Source organism: Oncorhynchus kisutch, linkage group LG17 (assembly GCF_002021735.2).
Source record: "Oncorhynchus kisutch isolate 150728-3 linkage group LG17, Okis_V2, whole genome shotgun sequence".
Taxonomy (NCBI): domain Eukaryota; kingdom Metazoa; phylum Chordata; class Actinopteri; order Salmoniformes; family Salmonidae; genus Oncorhynchus; species Oncorhynchus kisutch.
The window spans coordinates 82774851-82796229 of NC_034190.2; the positions used below are offsets into that span (position 1 = coordinate 82774851).

Below are 21379 nucleotides of genomic sequence, written 5' to 3' on the forward strand. Positions count from 1 at the left end.
TGTAACTTACAACACAAACACCTAACAGTCACTCTGTAACTTACAACACAAACACCTAACAGTCACTCTGTAACTTACAACACAAACACCTAACAGTCACTCTGTAACTTACAACACAAACACCTAACAGTCACTCTGTAACTTACAACACAAACACCTAACAGTCACTCTGTAACTTACAACACAAACACCTAACAGTCACTCTGTAACTTACAACACAAACACCTAACAGTCACTCTGTAACTTACAACACAAACACCTAACAGTCACTCTGTAACTTACAACACAAACACCTAACAGTCACTCTGTAACTTACAACACAAACACCTAACAGTCACTCTGTAACTTACAACACAAACACCTAACAGTCACTCTGTAACTTACAACACAAACACCTAACAGTCACTCTGTAACTTACAACACAAACACCTAACAGTCACTCTGTAACTTACAACACAAACACCTAACAGTCACTCTGTAACTTACAACACAAACACCTAACAGTCACTCTGTAACTTACAACACAAACACCTAACAGTCACTCTGTAACTTACAACACAAACACCTAACAGTCACTCTGTAACTTACAACACAAACACCTGACAGTCACTCTGTAACTTACAACACAAACACCTAACAGTCACTCTGTAACTTACAACACAAACACCTAACAGTCACTCTGTAACTTACAACACAAACACCTAACAGTCACTCTGTAACTTACAACACAAACACCTAACAGTCACTCTGTAACTTACAACACAAACACCTAACAGTCACTCTGTAACTTACAACACAAACACCTAACAGTCACTCTGTAACTTACAACACAAACACCTAACAGTCACTCTGTAACTTACAACACAAACACCTAACAGTCACTCTGTAACTTACAACACAAACACCTAACAGTCACTCTGTAACTTACAACACAAACACCTAACAGTCACTCTGTAACTTACAACACAAACACCTAACAGTCACTCTGTAACTTACAACACAAACACCTGGCAGTCACTCTGTAACTTACAACACAAACACCTAACAGTCACTCTGTAACTTACAACACAAACACCTAACAGTCACTCTGTAACTTACAACACAAACACCTAACAGTCACTCTGTAACTTACAACACAAACACCTAACAGTCACTCTGTAACTTACAACACAAACACCTAACAGTCATTCTGTAACTTACAACACAAACACCTGACAGTCACTCTGTAACTTACAACACAAACACCTAACAGTCACTCTGTAACTTACAACACAAACACCTAACAGTCACTCTGTAACTTACAACACAAACACCTAACAGTCACTCTGTAACTTACAACACAAACACCTAACAGTCACTCTGTAACTTACAACACAAACACCTAACAGTCACTCTGTAACTTACAACACAAACACCTAACAGTCACTCTGTAACTTACAACACAAACACCTACAGTCACTCTGTAACTTACAACACAAACACCTGACAGTCACTCTGTAACTTACAACACAAACACCTGACAGTCACTCTGTAACTTACAACACAAACACCTGACAGTCACTCTGTAACTTACACACAAACACCTAACAGTCACTCTGTAACTTACAACACAAACACCTAACAGTCACTCTGTAACTTACAACACAAACACCTAACAGTCACTCTGTAACTTACAAACAAACACCTAACAGTCACTCTGTAACTTACAACACAAACACCTAACAGTCACTCTGTAACTTACAACACAAACACCTGACAGTCACTCTGTAACTTACAACACAAACACCTGACAGTCACTCTGTAACTTACAACACAAACACCTAACAGTCACTCTGTAACTTACAACACAACACCTAACAGTCACTCTGTAACTTACAACACAAACACCTAACAGTCACTCTGTAACTTACAACACAAACACCTAACAGTCACTCTGTAACTTACAACACAAACACCTAACAGTCACTCTGTAACTTACAACACAAACACCTAACAGTCACTCTGTAACTTACAACACAAACACCTAACAGTCACTCTGTAACTTACAACACAAACACCTAACAGTCACTCTGTAACTTACAACACAAACACCTGACAGTCACTCTGTAACTTACAACACAAACACCTAACAGTCACTCTGTAACTTACAACACAAACGCCTAACAGTCACTCTGTAACTTACAACACAAACACCTAACAGTCACTCTGTAACTTACAACAAACACCTGAACAGTCACTCTGTAACTTACAACACAAACACCTAACAGTCACTCTGTAACTTACAACACAAACACCTAACAGTCACTCTGTAACTTACAACACAAACACCTGACAGTCACTCTGTAACTTACAACACAAACACCTAACAGTCACTCTGTAACTTACAACACAAACACCTACAGTCACTCTGTAACTTACAACACAAACACCTAACAGTCACTCTGTAACTTACAACACAAACACCTAACAGTCACTCTGTAACTTACAACACAAACACCTAACAGTCACTCTGTAACTTACAACACAAACACCTAACAGTCACTCTGTAACTTACAACACAAACACCTAACAGTCACTCGGTAACTTACAACACAAACACCTAACAGTCACTCTGTAACTTACAACACAAACACCTAACAGTCACTCTGTAACTTACAACACAAACACCTAACAGTCACTCTGTAACTTACAACACAAACACCTAACAGTCACTCTGTAACTTACAACACAAACACCTAACAGTCACTCTGTAACTTACAACACAAACACCTGGCAGTCACTCTGTAACTTACAACACAAACACCTAACAGTCACTCTGTAACTTACAACACAAACACCTAACAGTCACTCTGTAACTTACAACACAAACACCTAACAGTCACTCTGTAACTTACAACACAAACACCTAACAGTCACTCTGTAACTTACAACACAAACACCTAACAGTCACTCTGTAACTTACAACACAAACACCTAACAGTCACTCTGTAACTTACAACACAAACACCTAACAGTCACTCTGTAACTTACAACACAAACACCTAACAGTCACTCTGTAACTTACAACACAAACACCTAACAGTCACTCTGTAACTTACAACACAAACACCTAACAGTCATTCTGTAACTTACAACACAAACACCTGACAGTCACTCTGTAACTTACAACACAAACACCTAACAGTCACTCTGTAACTTACAACACAAACACCTAACAGTCACTCTGTAACTTACAACACAAACACCTAACAGTCACTCTGTAACTTACAACACAAACACCTAACAGTCACTCTGTAACTTACAACACAAACACCTAACAGTCACTCTGTAACTTACAACACAAACACCTAACAGTCACTCTGTAACTTACAACACAAACACCTAACAGTCACTCTGTAACTTACAACACAAACACCTGACAGTCACTCTGTAACTTACAACACAAACACCTGACAGTCACTCTGTAACTTACAACACAAACACCTGACAGTCACTCTGTAACTTACAACACAAACACCTAACAGTCACTCTGTAACTTACAACACAAACACCTAACAGTCACTCTGTAACTTACAACACAAACACCTAACAGTCACTCTGTAACTTACAACACAAACACCTAACAGTCACTCTGTAACTTACAACACAAACACCTAACAGTCACTCTGTAACTTACAACACAAACACCTGACAGTCACTCTGTAACTTACAACACAAACACCTGACAGTCACTCTGTAACTTACAACACAAACACCTAACAGTCACTCTGTAACTTACAACACAAACACCTAACAGTCACTCTGTAACTTACAACACAAACACCTAACAGTCACTCTGTAACTTACAACACAAACACCTAACAGTCACTCTGTAACTTACAACACAAACACCTAACAGTCACTCTGTAACTTACAACACAAACACCTAACAGTCACTCTGTAACTTACAACACAAACACCTAACAGTCACTCTGTAACTTACAACACAAACACCTAACAGTCACTCTGTAACTTACAACACAAACACCTGACAGTCACTCTGTAACTTACAACACAAACACCTAACAGTCACTCTGTAACTTACAACACAAACGCCTAACAGTCACTCTGTAACTTACAACACAAACACCTGACAGTCACTCTGTAACTTACAACACAAACACCTAACAGTCACTCTGTAACTTACAACACAAACACCTAACAGTCACTCTGTAACTTACAACACAAACACCTAACAGTCACTCTGTAACTTACAACACAAACACCTGACAGTCACTCTGTAACTTACAACACAAACACCTGACAGTCACTCTGTAACTTACAACACAAACACCTAACAGTCACTCTGTAACTTACAACACAAACACCTAACAGTCACTCTGTAACTTACAACACAAACACCTAACAGTCACTCTGTAACTTACAACACAAACACCTAACAGTCACTCTGTAACTTACAACACAAACACCTAACAGTCACTCTGTAACTTACAACACAAACACCTAACAGTCACTCTGTAACTTACAACACAAACACCTAACAGTCACTCTGTAACTTACAACACAAACACCTAACAGTCACTCTGTAACTTACAACACAAACACCTAACAGTCACTCTGTAACTTACAACACAAACACCTAACAGTCACTCTGTAACTTACAACACAAACACCTAACAGTCACTCTGTAACTTACAACACAAACACCTGGCAGTCACTCTGTAACTTACAACACAAACACCTAACAGTCACTCTGTAACTTACAACACAAACACCTAACAGTCACTCTGTAACTTACAACACAAACACCTAACAATCACTCTGTAACTTACAACACAAACACCTAACAGTCACTCTGTAACTTACAACACAAACACCTAACAGTCACTCTGTAACTTACAACACAAACACCTAACAGTCACTCTGTAACTTACAACACAAACACCTAACAGTCACTCTGTAACTTACAACACAAACACCTAACAGTCACTCTGTAACTTACAACACAAACACCTAACAGTCACTCTGTAACTTACAACACAAACACCTAACAGTCACTCTGTAACTTACAACACAAACACCTAACAGTCACTCTGTAACTTACAACACAAACACCTAACAGTCACTCTGTAACTTACAACACAAACACCTGACAGTCACTCTGTAACTTACAACACAAACACCTAACAGTCACTCTGTAACTTACAACACAAACGACCTAACAGTCACTCTGTAACTTACAACACAAACACCTAACAGTCACTCTGTAACTTACAACAAACACCTAACAGTCACTCTGTAACTTACAACACAAACACCTAACAGTCACTCTGTAACTTACAACACAAACACCTAACAGTCACTCTGTAACTTACAACACAAACACCTAACAGTCACTCTGTAACTTACAACACAAACACCTGACAGTCACTCTGTAACTTACAACACAAACACCTAACAGTCACTCTGTAACTTACAACACAAACACCTAACAGTCACTCTGTAACTTACAACACAAACACCTAACAGTCACTCTGTAACTTACAACACAAACACCTAACAGTCACTCTGTAACTTACAACACAAACACCTAACAGTCACTCTGTAACTTACAACACAAACACCTAACAGTCACTCTGTAACTTACAACACAAACACCTAACAGTCACTCTGTAACTTACAACACAAACACCTAACAGTCACTCTGTAACTTACAACACAAACACCTAACAGTCACTCTGTAACTTACAACACAAACACCTAACAGTGTTGTGGGGGCTGTGCTTTGGCAAAGTGGGTGGGGTTATATCCTTCCTGTTTGGCCCTGTCCGGGGGTGTCCTCGGATGGGGCCACAGTGTCTCCTGACCCCTCCTGTCTCAGCCTCCAGTATTTATGCTGCAGTAGTTTATGTGTCGGGGGGCTGGGGTCAGTTTGTTATATCTGGAGTACTTCTCCTGTCCTATTCGGTGTCCTGTGTGAATCTAAGTGTGCGTTCTCTAATTCTCTCCTTCTCTCTTTCTTTCTCTCTCTCGGAGGACCTGAGCCCTAGGACCATGCCCCAGGACTACCTGACATGATGACTCCTTGCTGTCCCCAGTCCACCTGGCCATGCTGCTGTTCCAGTTTCAACTGACCTGAGCCCTAGGACCATGCCCCAGGACTACCTGACATGATGACTCCTTGCTGTCCCCAGTCTACCTGGCCATGCTGCTGCTCCAGTTTCAACTTCCACCTGACTGTGCTGCTGCTCTAGTTTCAACTGTTCTGCCTTATTATTATTCGACCATGCTGGTCATTTATGAACATTGAACATCTTGACCATGTTCTGTTATAATCTCCACCCGGCACAGCCAGAAGAGGACTGGCCACCCCACATAGCCTGGTTCCTCTCTAGGTTTCTTCCTAGGTATTGGCCTTTCTAGGGAGTTTTTCCTAGCCACCGTGCTTCTCCACCTGCATTGCTTGCTGTTTGGGGTTTTAGGCTGGGTTTCTGTACAGCACTTTGAGATATCAGCTGATGTACGAAGGGCTATATAAATAAATTTGATTTGATTTGATTTAACAGTCACTCTGTAACTTACAACACAAACACCTAACAGTCACTCTGTAACTTACAACACAAACACCTGGCAGTCACTCTGTAACTTACAACACAAACACCTAACAGTCACTCTGTAACTTACAACACAAACACCTAACAGTCACTCTGTAACTTACAACACAAACACCAACAGTCACTCTGTAACTTACAACACAAACACCTAACAGTCACTCTGTAAACTTACAACACAAACACCTAACAGTCACTCTGTAACTTACAACACAAACACCTAACAGTCACTCTGTAACTTACAACACAAACACCTAACAGTCACTCTGTAACTTACAACACAAACACCTGACAGTCACTCTGTAACTTACAAACACAAACACCTAACAGTCACTCTGTAACTTACACACAAACACACTAACACAGTCACTCTGTAACTTACAACACAAACACCTAACAGTCACTCTGTAACTTACAACACAAACACCTAACAGTCACTCTGTAACTTACAACACAAACACCTAACAGTCACTCTGTAACTTACAACACAAACACCTAACAGTCACTCTGTAACTTACAACACAAACACCTAACAGTCACTCTGTAACTTACAACACAACACCTAACAGTCACTCTGTAACTTACAACACAAACACCTAACAGTCACTCTGTAACTTACAACACAAACACCTAACAGTCACTCTGTAACTTACAACACAAACACCTAACAGTCACTCTGTAACTTACAACACAAACACCTAACAGTCACTCTGTAACTTACAACACAAACACCTAACAGTCACTCTGTAAACTTACAACACAAACACCTAACAGTCACTCTGTAACTTACAACACAAACACCTAACAGTCACTCTGTAACTTACAACACAAACACCTGACAGTCACTCTGTAACTTACAACACAAACACCTAACAGTCACTCTGTAACTTACAACACAAACACCTAACAGTCACTCTGTAACTTACAACACAAACACCTAACAGTCACTCTGTAACTTACAACACAAACACCTAACAGTCACTCTGTAACTTACAACACAAACACCTAACAGTCACTCTGTAACTTACAACACAAACACCTAACAGTCACTCTGTAACTTACAACACAAACACCTAACAGTCACTCTGTAACTTACAACACAAACACCTGACAGTCACTCTGTAACTTACAACACAAACACCTAACAGTCAGCTCTGTAACTTACAACACAAACACCTAACAGTCACTCTGTAACTTACAACACAAACACCTAACAGTCACTCTGTAACTTACAAACACAAACACCTAACAGTCACTCTGTAACTTACAACACAAACACCTAACAGTCACTCTGTAACTTACAACACAAACACCTAACAGTCACTCTGTAACTTACAACACAAACACCTAACAGTCACTCTGTAACTTACAACACAAACACCTAACAGTCACTCTGTAACTTACAACACAAACACCTAACAGTCACTCTGTAACTTACAACACAAACACCTAACAGTCACTCTGTAACTTACAACACAAACACCTAACAGTCACTCTGTAACTTACAACACAAACACCTAACAGTCACTCTGTAACTTACAACACAAACACCTGACAGTCACTCTGTAACTTACAACACAAACACCTAACAGTCACTCTGTAACTTACAACACAAACACCTAACAGTCACTCTGTAACTTACAACACAAACACCTAACAGTCACTCTGTAACTTACAACACAAACACCTAACAGTCACTCTGTAACTTACAACACAAACACCTAACAGTCACTCTGTAACTTACAACAAACACCTGACAGTCACTCTGTAACTTACAACACAAACACCTAACAGTCACTCTGTAACTTACAACACAAACACCTAACAGTCACTCTGTAACTTACAACACAAACACCTAACAGTCACTCTGTAACTCACAACACAAACACCTTACAGTCACTCTGTAACTTACAACACAAACACCTAACAGTCACTCTGTAACTTACAACACAAACACCTAACAGTCACTCTGTAAACAGTAAACTTTACAACTTCATTACTTTACTAAAGTTAAATAAACTTAAGAACGGGAAGCATAGAAATAGCGCACATAGAACACATCTACCGCCTCTTAGACTTGCCTTCAATGAGAATAACAGATCTATAACTCGTATTTCTATGCGAGTTTTAGTCAGGTCGCCCCCCCCCCCCCCCCCCCCCTCCCAAAAAGAGTGACATATTGCAGCTTTAACACTGGCTACAGTATAAACAATAAAACATAAAACAGTACAATGTTTCTCACAGATTTGGGTTCAGCGTCGCTGATCTTGAGGTAAGGGGAGTCTGGATCTTTAGGCTCCAGCTCCTGTAGAGAACCAGTGACGTCATAGAAGACCCTGAGACGTCCCTGACGCACCGCCAAGCTCAGGAACTTCTCCTTATGGGGTCAAATACACAGACAGGTTAAAACAGGAAGCTACAGGGCATCAATAAACAGACAGGTTAAAACAGGAAGCTACAGGGTATAACCACTAGGCTACCTGCCTCTAACCACTAAACTACCTGCCTCTAACCACTAGGCTACCTGCCTCTAACCACTAGGCTACCTGCCTCTAACCACTAGGCTACCTGCCTCTAACCACTAGGCTACCTGCCTCTAACCACTAGGCTACCTGCCTCTTAACCACTAGACTACCTGCCTCTAACCACTAGACTACCTGCCTCTAACCACTAGAATACCTGCCTCTAACCACTAGAATACCTGCCTCTAACCACTAGAATACCTGCCTCTAACCACTAGAATACCTGCCTCTAACCACTAGAATACCTGCCTCTAACCACTAGAATACCTGCCTCTAACCACTAGAATACCTGCCTCTAACCACTAGGCTACCTGCCTCTAACCACTAGGCTACCTGCCTCTAACCACTAGAATACCTGCCTCTAACCACTAGGCTACCTGCCTCTAACCACTAGGCTACCTGCCTCTAACCACTAGGCTACCTACCTCTAACCACTAGGCTACCTGCCTCTAACCACTAGGCTACCTGCCTCTAACCGCTAGACTACCTGCCGCCCCTACACTCTAACCACTAGGCTACCTGCCGCCCCTATACTCTAACCACTAGGCTACCTGCCGCCCCTACACTCTAACCACTAGGCTACCTGCCGCCCCTACACACTAACCACTAGGCTACCTGCTGCCCCTACACTCTAACAACTAGGCTACCTGCCTCCCCTACACTCTAACCACTAGGCTACCTGCCGCCCCTACACTCTAACCACTAGGCTACCTACCTCCCCTACACTCTAACCACTAGGTTACCTGCCGCCTCCACACTCTAACCACTAGGCTACCTGCCGCCCCTACACTCTAACCACTAGGCTACCTGCCGCCCCTACACTCTAACCACTAGGCTACCTGCCGCCCCTACACTCTAACCACTAGGCTACCTGCCTCCCCTGTTAATCCTATCCTATCCAGTGCTAAACACTGAGAAAATATATTTTCATGCCCGTATCGTACTCGAGACTCCAAACCCCAGCAGCAGTAGCGTGACCTCTGACCTGGCTGAGGAGCATGAGCAAGATGCCGTTGTGACTTATCAGTTTAACTTCCTGTTCAAAGCGCTGCATCTTCCCTGTATCCTCCTTCAAGGTGACCTCTGCGTAGCCCGTCCCGTCAAAGTAGGCCGCGTCGTTCACCCACTGCTGGGTCAACACCGGCTTCGTTCTGACGGACAGAGGAAAACACACGTCACTAACACGGCAAAACAACATCACAATATTCACAGACAATTCATACACATTTTTGCGTCAAATGCTTTGTACATGGGTTTCGCTAGCTGACCGTGAACTAGGCCATAAACAGCAAATGATAAGATCATAATAATTCTATAAATGTTGATATTTTTTTATAGGGGATATAAATTATATTATAATATATTATATATAAATTATAGCTCCCAGATGTCCACACACGGCTGTTTGTGGCTCTTGTTAGTATTCAGTGCTGAGCGCCCCAGTCATAGAGATAAGACGTAGCGGTCTGCTAATGGTCCCACCTTCCACATGGTTTCTCCTCGGTGGTGTTGAGTTGGAAGATGTTCTCAAAGTTATAGAGACTGAGCACCTCCTCATTCAGTGTCTCCAGCTCAATACAGCCCTTGAAGTGGGGCAACTGGAGCTGGAGAGGGGGCTGAGAGAATAACAGAGAGGAAAAGATGTTACTGAAGGAGCTGAGATAAGCTAGAGAGATATATGGGTTACTGAAGGAGCTGAGATAAGCTAGAGAGATATATGGGTTACTGAAGGAGCTGAGATAAGCTAGAGAGATATATGGGTTACTGAAGGAGCTGAGAGAAGCTAGAGATATATGGGTTACTTATGAAGCTGAGAGAAGCTAGAGAGATATATGGGTTACTGAAGGAGCTGAGAGAAGCTAGAGATATATGGGTTACTTATGAAGCTGATAGAAGCTAGAGAGATATATGGGTTACTTATGAAGCTGAGAGAAGCTAGAGAGATATATGGGTTACTGAAGGAGCTGAGAGAAGCTAGAGAGATATATGGGTTACTGAAGGAGCTGAGAGAAGCTAGAGAGATATATGGGTTACTGAAGGAGCTGAGAGAAGCTAGAGAGATATATGGGTTACTGAAGGAGCTGAGAGAAGCTAGAGAGATATATGGGTTACTGAAGGAGCTGAGAGAAGCTAGAGAGATATATGGGTTACTGAAGGAGCTGAGAGAAGCTAGAGAGATATGGGTTACTGAAGGAGCTGAGAGAAGCTAGAGAGATATGGGTTACTGAAGGAGCTGAGATAAGCTAGAGAGATATATGGGTTACTGAAGGAGCTGAGAGAAGCTAGAGAGATATATGGGTTACTTATGAAGCTGAGAGAAGCTAGAGAGATATATGGGTTACTGAAGGAGCTGAGAGAAGCTAGAGATATATGGGTTACTTATGAAGCTGAGAGAAGCTAGAGAGATATATGGGTTACTTATGAAGCTGAGAGAAGCTAGAGAGATATATGGGTTACTGAAGGAGCTGAGAGAAGCTAGAGAGATATATGGGTTACTGAAGGAGCTGAGAGAAGCTAGAGAGATATATGGGTTACTGAAGGAGCTGAGAGAAGCTAGAGAGATATATGGGTTACTGAAGGAGCTGAGAGAAGCTAGAGAGATATATGGGTTACTGAAGGAGCTGAGAGAAGCTAGAGAGATATATGGGTTACTGAAGGAGCTGAGAGAAGCTAGAGAGATATGGGTTACTGAAGGAGCTGAGAGAAGCTAGAGAGATATGGGTTACTGAAGGAGCTGAGATAAGCTAGAGAGATATATGGGTTACTGAAGGAGCTGAGAGAAGCTAGAGAGATATATGGGTTACTTATGAAGCTGAGAGAAGCTAGAGAGATATATGGGTTACTGAAGGAGCTGAGAGAAGCTAGAGATATATGGGTTACTTATGAAGCTGAGAGAAGCTAGAGAGATATATGGGTTACTGAAGGAGCTGAGAGAAGCTAGAGATATATGGGTTACTTATGAAGCTGAGAGAAGCTAGAGAGATATATGGGTTACTTATGAAGCTGAGAGAAGCTAGAGAGATATATGGGTTACTGAAGGAGCTGAGAGAAGCTAGAGAGATATATGGGTTACTGAAGGAGCTGAGAGAAGCTAGAGAGATATATGGGTTACTGAAGGAGCTGAGAGAAGCTAGAGAGATATATGGGTTACTGAAGGAGCTGAGAGAAGCTAGAGAGATATATGGGTTACTGAAGGAGCTGAGAGAAGCTAGAGAGATATGGGTTACTGAAGGAGCTGAGAGAAGCTAGAGAGATATGGGTTACTGAAGGAGCTGAGATAAGCTAGAGAGATATATGGGTTACTGAAGGAGCTGAGAGAAGCTAGAGAGATATATGGGTTACTTATGAAGCTGAGAGAAGCTAGAGAGATATATGGGTTACTGAAGGAGCTGAGAGAAGCTAGAGATATATGGGTTACTTATGAAGCTGAGAGAAGCTAGAGAGATATATGGGTTACTTATGAAGCTGAGAGAAGCTAGAGAGATATATGGGTTACTGAAGGAGCTGAGAGAAGCTAGAGAGATATATGGGTTACTGAAGGAGCTGAGAGAAGCTAGAGAGATATATGGGTTACTGAAGGAGCTGAGAGAAGCTAGAGAGATATATGGGTTACTGAAGGAGCTGAGAGAAGCTAGAGAGATATATGGGTTACTGAAGGAGCTGAGAGAAGCTAGAGAGATATATGGGTTACTGAAGGAGCTGAGAGAAGCTAGAGAGATATGGGTTACTGAAGGAGCTGAGAGAAGCTAGAGAGATATGGGTTACTGAAGGAGCTGAGATAAGCTAGAGAGATATATGGGTTACTGAAGGAGCTGAGAGAAGCTAGAGAGATATATGGGTTACTTATGAAGCTGAGAGAAGCTAGAGAGATATATGGGTTACTGAAGGAGCTGAGAGAAGCTAGAGATATATGGGTTACTTATGAAGCTGAGAGAAGCTAGAGAGATATATGGGTTACTGAAGGAGCTGAGAGAAGCTAGAGATATATGGGTTACTTATGAAGCTGAGAGAAGCTAGAGAGATATATGGGTTACTTATGAAGCTGAGAGAAGCTAGAGAGATATATGGGTTACTGAAGGAGCTGAGAGAAGCTAGAGAGATATATGGGTTACTGAAGGAGCTGAGAGAAGCTAGAGAGATATATGGGTTACTGAAGGAGCTGAGAGAAGCTAGAGAGATATATGGGTTACTGAAGGAGCTGAGAGAAGCTAGAGAGATATATGGGTTACTGAAGGAGCTGAGAGAAGCTAGAGAGATATATGGGTTACTGAAGGAGCTGAGAGAAGCTAGAGATATATGGGTTACTGAAGGAGCTGAGAGAAGCTAGAGAGATATATGGGTTACTGAAGGAGCTGAGAGAAGCTAGAGAGATATATGGGTTACTGAAGGAGCTGAGAGAAGCTAGAGAGATATGGGTTACTGAAGGAGCTGAGAGAAGCTAGAGAGATATATGGGTTACTGAAGGAGCTGAGAGAAGCTAGAGAGATATATGGGTTACTGAAGGAGCTGAGAGAAGCTAGAGAGATATATGGGTTACTGAAGGAGCTGAGAGAAGCTAGAGAGATATGGGTTACTGAAGGAGCTGAGAGAAGCTAGAGAGATATATGGGTTACTGAAGGAGCTGAGAGAAGCTAGAGATATATGGGTTACTTATGAAGCTGAGAGAAGCTAGAGAGATATATGGGTTACTGAAGGAGCTGAGAGAAGCTAGAGATATATGGGTTACTTATGAAGCTGAGAGAAGCTAGAGAGATATATGGGTTACTGAAGGAGCTGAGAGAAGCTAGAGATATATGGGTTACTTATGAAGCTGAGAGAAGCTAGAGATATATGGGTTACTTATGAAGCTGAGAGAAGCTAGAGAGATATATGGGTTACTGAAGGAGCTGAGAGAAGCTAGAGATATATGGGTTACTTATGAAGCTGAGAGAAGCTAGAGAGATATATGGGTTACTTATGAAGCTGAGAGAAGCTAGAGAGATATATGGGTTACTGAAGGAGCTGAGAGAAGCTAGAGAGATATATGGGTTACTGAAGGAGCTGAGAGAAGCTAGAGAGATATATGGGTTACTGAAGGAGCTGAGAGAAGCTAGAGAGATATATGGGTTACTGAAGGAGCTGAGAGAAGCTAGAGAGATATATGGGTTACTGAAGGAGCTGAGAGAAGCTAGAGAGATATATGGGTTACTGAAGGAGCTGAGAGAAGCTAGAGATATATGGGTTACTGAAGGAGCTGAGAGAAGCTAGAGAGATATATGGGTTACTGAAGGAGCTGAGAGAAGCTAGAGAGATATATGGGTTACTGAAGGAGCTGAGAGAAGCTAGAGAGATATGGGTTACTGAAGGAGCTGAGAGAAGCTAGAGAGATATATGGGTTACTGAAGGAGCTGAGAGAAGCTAGAGAGATATATGGGTTACTGAAGGAGCTGAGAGAAGCTAGAGAGATATATGGGTTACTGAAGGAGCTGAGAGAAGCTAGAGAGATATGGGTTACTGAAGGAGCTGAGAGAAGCTAGAGAGATATATGGGTTACTGAAGGAGCTGAGAGAAGCTAGAGATATATGGGTTACTTATGAAGCTGAGTGAGGAAACAGATCTATAAGTTACTAACAGTAGAGATACACTATATATACACAGAAGTATGTGGACACCCCTTCAAATTAGTGGATTTGGCTATTTCAGGACACCTATTGCTGACAGGTGTATAAAATCGAGCACACAGCCATGCAATCTCCATAGACAAACATTGGCTTTACTGAAGAGCTTGTGGCACCGTCATAGGTGAACACCTTTCCAACAAGTCAGTTCATCAAATCGGCGTTCCAATCTAGTGTACATCTAGTGGGGGGCTAGGGTCAGTTTGTTATATCTGGAGTACTTCTCCTGTCCTATTCGGTGTCCTGTGTGAATCTAAGTGTGCGTTCTCTAATTCTCTCCTTCTCTCTTTCTTTCTCTCTCTCGGAGGACCTGAGCCCTAGGACCATGCCCCAGGACTACCTGACATGATGACTCCTTGCTGTCCCCAGTCCATCTGACTGTGCTGCTCCTCCAGTTTCAACTGTTCTGCCTTATTATTATTCGACCATGCTGGTCATTTATGAACATTTGAACATCTTGGCCATGTTCTGTTATAATCTCCACCCGGCACAGCCAGAAGAGGACTGGCCACCCCTCATAGCCTGGTTCCTCTCTAGGTTTCTTCCTAGGTTTTGGCACTTTGAGATATCAGCTGATGTACGAAGGGCTATATAAAATACATTTGATTTGATTTGATTTAGTGGAAAGCCTTCCCAGAACAGTGGAGGCTGTTACAGCAGCAAAGGAAGGGACCATCTCCATATTAATGTCCATGATTTTGGAATGAGATGATCGACGAGCAGGTGTCCACATACTTTTGGTCATGTTGTGTATACGGGAGAAACTAAAGGTCTACTGTATGTTTGGTATAACCATTGTATATCTACGAAAGGCTGTGGATACCGGACACGGACACACACACACACACACACACACACACACACACACACACACACACACACACACACGGCTCCCTCTCACCGTGAATGTGTCAGGGTACCCTCCCACATAGAACACAGTCTCTTCAGTCTGGAGGTTGAGCAGTCCGCTGTCCCCTACTGCATCCACCACGGCCTTGGTCACCCTGGTCTCCGAAGTCATGGCCATCTGACCGTACTGAAGGATCCTATAGAGAGAGGTAGGAGAGAGAGAGAGACAGAGAGAGACAGTGACAGAGAGAGCGAGAGAGAGAGCGACAGAGAGAGAGTATAGAGAGAGAGAGAGAGAGAGTAGAGAGAGAGTAGAGAGAGAGAGAGAGAGTAGAGAGAGAGTAGAGAGAGAGTAGAGAGAGAGAGAGAGAGTAGAGAGAGAAGAGAGAGAGTAGAGAGAGAAGAGAGAGAGAGAGTAGAGAGAGAGTAGAGAGAGAGTAGAGAGAGAGAGAGTAGAGAGAGAGTAGAGAGAGAGAGTAGAGAGAGAGTAGAGAGAGAGAGAGTAGAGAGAGAGTAGAGAGAGAGAGAGTATAGAGAGAGAGCGGTCTAATGGTTAAGACATTGGGACATTGGGTTCCCTAGTAAGAACAAATCCAAACAATGACCGTGGCAGTAGTTACCTTTCCAGGACCACGTTGTTGAAATTTCCATCTGTTTGGACATCTTCCGGCATCTCCACCTCGGTCGTGTCTCCGCCCACATTGAAGAGCCAGTGCAGTCTCTGCCCTTCCAGCATCATTCCCAGGAACTCCTTACTGGACTACAGACATGAAACAGGAAACGCATCATTACTGGACTACAGACATGAAACAGGAAACGCATCATTACTGGACTACAGACATGAAACAGGAAACGCATCATTACTGGACTACAGACATGAAACCGGAAACGCATCATTACTGGACTACAGACATGAAACAGGAAACGCATCATTACTGGACTACAGACATGAAACAGGAAACGCATCATTACTGGACTACAGACATGAAACAGGAAACGCATCATTCCTGGACTTCAGTGCCTTCGGAAAGTATTCACACCTCTTAACCTTTTCCAAATGTTGTTGTGTTTTGTCAACGATCTACACAAAATATTCTGTACAGTCAAAGTAGAAGAAACATTTCTAACATTTGAAAAAAAATTATGAAAAATAAAACACTATTATATCTTGATTCGATAAGTATTTAACCCACTGAGTCAATACATGTTAGAATCACCTTTGGTAGTGATTACAACTGTGAGTCTTTCTGGGTAAGTCTCTAAGAGCTTTCCACACCTGGACTGTGCAAAATTTGCTCATTATTCTTTTCAGAATTTTTCAAGCTCTTTACAATTTGTTGTTGATCATTGCTAGACAACCATTTTCAGGTCTTGCCATAAACTTTCAAGGAGATTTAAATCACAAATGGGGGGCCACTCAGGAACATTCACTGTCTTCTTGGTAAGCAACTCCAGTGTAGATTTGGCCTTGTGTTTTAGGATATTGTCCTGCTGAAAGACAAATGCATCTCCCAGTGACTGTTGGAAAGCAGACAACCAGGTTATCGCCTTTTATTTTTTTAAATGTTTTAACCTTCGTCTTATCAGGTAAGATGACTGAGAACCCATTCTCATTTACAGAAACGACCTGGGGAATAGTTACAGGGGACAGGATGAATGAGCCAATTGTAAACTGGGGATTTTTATTTATTTTTTTACCTTTATTTAACCAGGCAAGTCAGTTAAGAACAGATTCTTATTTTCAATGTTGGCCTAGGAACAGTGGGTTAACTGCCTGGATGATTAGGCGACTGTGATGGTATGAGGGTCAGATTGGGAATTTAGCCAGGACACCGGTGCTAAAATCCATATTGGGCTTTACAATCATTTACAAAAAGACTAAGAAATCTATTACAAAAAATAAAATGACAGTAAGGACCTTTAGAAAGAACTGGCAGTGTTTTGTGTTGGAGATTGACTCCTTAGTTGCCCTGGCCACGACCCATCTTCAATGCTCTTACTGAGGGAAGGAGGTTGTTGGCCAAGATCTCGCGATACATGGCCTCCTCCATCCTCCCCTCAATACGGTGCAGTCGTCCTGTCCCCTTTGCAGAAAAAACATCCCCAAAGAATGATGTTTCCACCTCCATGCTTCATGGTTGGGATGGTGTCCTTGGGGTTGTACTCATCCTTCTTCTTCCTCCAAACACGGCGAGTGGAGTTTAGACCAAAAAGCTCTATTTTTGTCTCATCAGACCACACGACCTTCTCCCATTCCTCCTCTGAATCATCCAGATGGTCCTATCTGTCTGTGGTTCTAGACTTTAGGGAGGTTCTTTGAATAGATCTCGGATCAGCACAAGAAGTGACATGGGATCTTTAGTGACCACAGCGAGTCAGCAGACTCGTTTAACATCCCATCTGAAAGATAGCACCCTACACAGGGCAATGTCCCCAATCACTATCCTGGAGAATTGGGATATTTATTTTTGGACTAAAGGAAAGATTTCCTCCTACTGGCCCTTCCAGCAGTATCTGGTCTCCCATCCAGGACCAACCAGGACCAACTCTGCTTAGCTTCAGAGCTGTGGGATGCAGGGTGCAAAGCTGCTGGCTGTGCTTCTTTTTAATCATTTTTTACATAGCTGCCCTTCTTTGCGAGGCATTGTAAAACCTCCCTGGTTGAATCTGTGTTTGAAATTCACTGCTTGACTGAGGGGACCTTACAATTATCTGTATGTGTGGCTTACAGAGACGAGGTAGTGATTATAAAATCATGTTGACTCCCCCGAGTTGATGTCCTCGCACCCCTGCGGAAATGTAATTAGCATAATTTAAACATCCCCATACAAATCTGTCAGTTTAAGAGATAAGTTAAGAGATATCTGTTTTTTGAAAGGTGAAAGGACATCCTGAAAATTGGTCTTCTCACATAATCGTCTGTAGCTTCCGAACATTATGGGGTACAAACTATTGTCATCCCTTTATGGAAAGATGAGACTCTCACGAACACGGTGATGTTCTCCGTTTCGCTCTACGACCCCTACAAGTGTCATGGGACTGGTCTGAAGTCGGTACAGACGATCTGCCATCTCCTGTCTGTAGAGTCGACTGTTTTGCTCTAGGATGCCCAGAGGCTACAAAACCCATCTGAAGGTCCCCCAGTGCAAGTTGAACAGATGAAGAAAGTATATATGGAGATTGTTTATAGACAAAAATAAGGGTTTAAAAACAAGTATAAAACTAAATGTTTCCTTCTTGTATCTCTCAGATATAGGGTACATTAGTTAGGTATTCAGACCTCTTTCCTTTTTCCAAATTTTGTTGCGCTACAACCTTATTCTAAAATTGATTCAATTAATGTTTTCCTTCATAAATCTACATTCATCATCATGACATCACAATACCCCATCATGACATCACAATACCCCATCATGACATCACAATACCCCATCATGACAAAGAAAAATTTTTTTTTTAGACATTTTTGCACATGTATTTAAAAGAAAAATAAATATTCAGACCCTTTGCTATGAAACTCAAAATTGAGCTCAGGTGCATCTTGTTTCCATTGATCATCCTTGAGATGTTTCTACAACTTGGTAAATTCAATTAATTGGACGTAATTTGGAAAGGCACACACCTGTCTATATAAGGTCCAGGAATTGTCTGTAGAGTTCAGCGACAGGATTGTGTCGAGGCACAGATTTAGGGAAGGGTACCAAAATGGAAGAAGTTTGGAAACACCAGGACTCTTCCTAGAGCTGGCCGCACAGCCAAACTGAGCAATCGGGGGAGAAGGGCTTTGGTTGGGGAGGTGACCAAGAAACTGATGGTAACTCTGACAGAGCTCCAGAGTTTCTCTGAGATGGGAGAAGAAGAACAACCATCTCTGTAGCACTCCATCAATCAGCCCTTTATAGTAGAGTGGGCAGACAGAAGCCACTCCTCAGTAAAAGGCACATGACAGCCCACCTGGAGTTTGTCAAAAGGCACCTAAAGGACTCTCAGACCATGAGAAACAAGACTCTCTGGTCTGATGAAACCAAGATTGAACTATTTGGTCTGAATGCCAAGCATCATGTCTGGAGGAAACCTGGCACCATCCCTACGGTGAAGCATGGTGGTGGCAGTACTATGCTGTGGGGATGTTTTTCAGCGTCAGGGACTGGGAGACTAGTCAGGATCGAGGCAAAGATGAATGGAGCAAAGTACAGAGAGATCCTTGATGAAAACCAGCTCCAAATCTCTCAGGACCTCAGACTGGGGCGAAGGTTCACCTTCCAACAGGACAACGACCCTAAGCACACAGCCAAGACAACCCAGGAGTGGCTTCGGGACAAGTAGTAATGTCCTTGTGTGGCCCAGTCAAAGTCCGGACTTGAACCCGATTGAACATCTCTGAAGAGACCTGAAAATAGCTGTGCAGCGACGCTCCCCATCCAACCTGACAGAGCATGAGAGGATCTACAGAGAAGAATGGGTCAAACTCCCCAAATACAGGTGTGCAAAGTTTGTAGCATCATACCCAAGAAGACTTGAGGCTGTAATCGCTGCCAAAGGTGCTTCAACAAAGTACTGAGTAAAGGGTCTGAACACTGTAAATGTGATGTTTGAGTAATTTTTTTATAAATTTTTTCAAAGGTTTTTTTATTTGGTATTTTTTATGATAGATAGAACAGCTAGAGGGCAGAACACACCGATCCCCAAATCAAATCAAACCCACCCCAAAACCAGACTTAAAGCAGACATGATGTACAATGAGTAATATAATAAAATAGTTTAAAAAAATAAAGATATTATAAAACAAAAAGTTTTTAAAAAATAGTAAAAATAAGGATACAAATTGATACAAGCTGGGTCCATGTCTTCTACAAAGGATAGGAAGGGTTGCCAGATATTATAAAATGTAATTGTGTATATGTCTTCTACAAAGGATAGGAAGGGTTGCCAGATATTATAAAATGTAATTGTGTATATGTCTTCTGGAAAAGATAGGAAGGGTTGCCAGATATTATGAAATGTAATTGTGTATATGTCTTCTGCAAAGGATAGGAAGGGTTGCCAGATATTATAAAATGTAATTGTGTATATGTCTTCTGGAAAAGATAGGAAGGGTTGCCAGATATTATGAAATGTAATTGTGTATATGTCTTCTGCAAAAGATAGGAAAGGTTGCCAGATATTATAAAATGTAATTGTGTATATGTCTTCTGCAAAAGATAGGAAAGGCTGCCAGATATTATAAAATGTAAATGTGCATATGTCTTCTGCAAAAGATAGGAAAGGTTGCCAGATATTATAAAATGTAATTGTGTATATGTCTTCTGCAAAAGATAGGAAAGGTTGCCAGATATTATAAAATGTAATTGTGTATATGTCTTCTGCAAAAGATAGGAAAGGCTGCCAGATATTATAAAATGTAAATGTGCATATGTCTTCTGCAAAAGATAGGAAAGGTTGCCAGATATTATAAAATGTAATTGTGTATATGTCTTCTGCAAAAGATAGGAAAGGCTGCCAGATATTATAAAATGTAATTGTGTATATGTCTTCTGCAAAAGATAGGAAAGGTTGCCAGATATTATAAAATGTAATTGTGTATATGTCTTCTGCAAAAGATAGGAAAGGCTGCCAGATATTATAAAATGTAAATGTGCATATGTCTTCTGCAAAAGATAGGAAAGGTTGCCAGATATTACAAAATGTAATTGTGTATATGTCTTCTGCAAAAGATAGGAAAGGCTGCCAGATATTATAA

General features: G+C 41.7%; 1 protein-coding gene across 1 annotated transcript in view; it reads right to left on the minus strand.

Moving 5' to 3' along the window:
- LOC109885864 (laminin subunit alpha-5) overlaps positions 1 to 21379 on the minus strand; it is a 281944-nt gene that overhangs the window by 24047 nt on the left and 236518 nt on the right. The window contains 5 exon segments of the mRNA XM_031793358.1: positions 8854 to 8988; positions 10119 to 10284; positions 10616 to 10749; positions 15692 to 15836; positions 16260 to 16399. Coding sequence (XP_031649218.1) covers positions 8854 to 8988; positions 10119 to 10284; positions 10616 to 10749; positions 15692 to 15836; positions 16260 to 16399 — 720 coding nt within the window.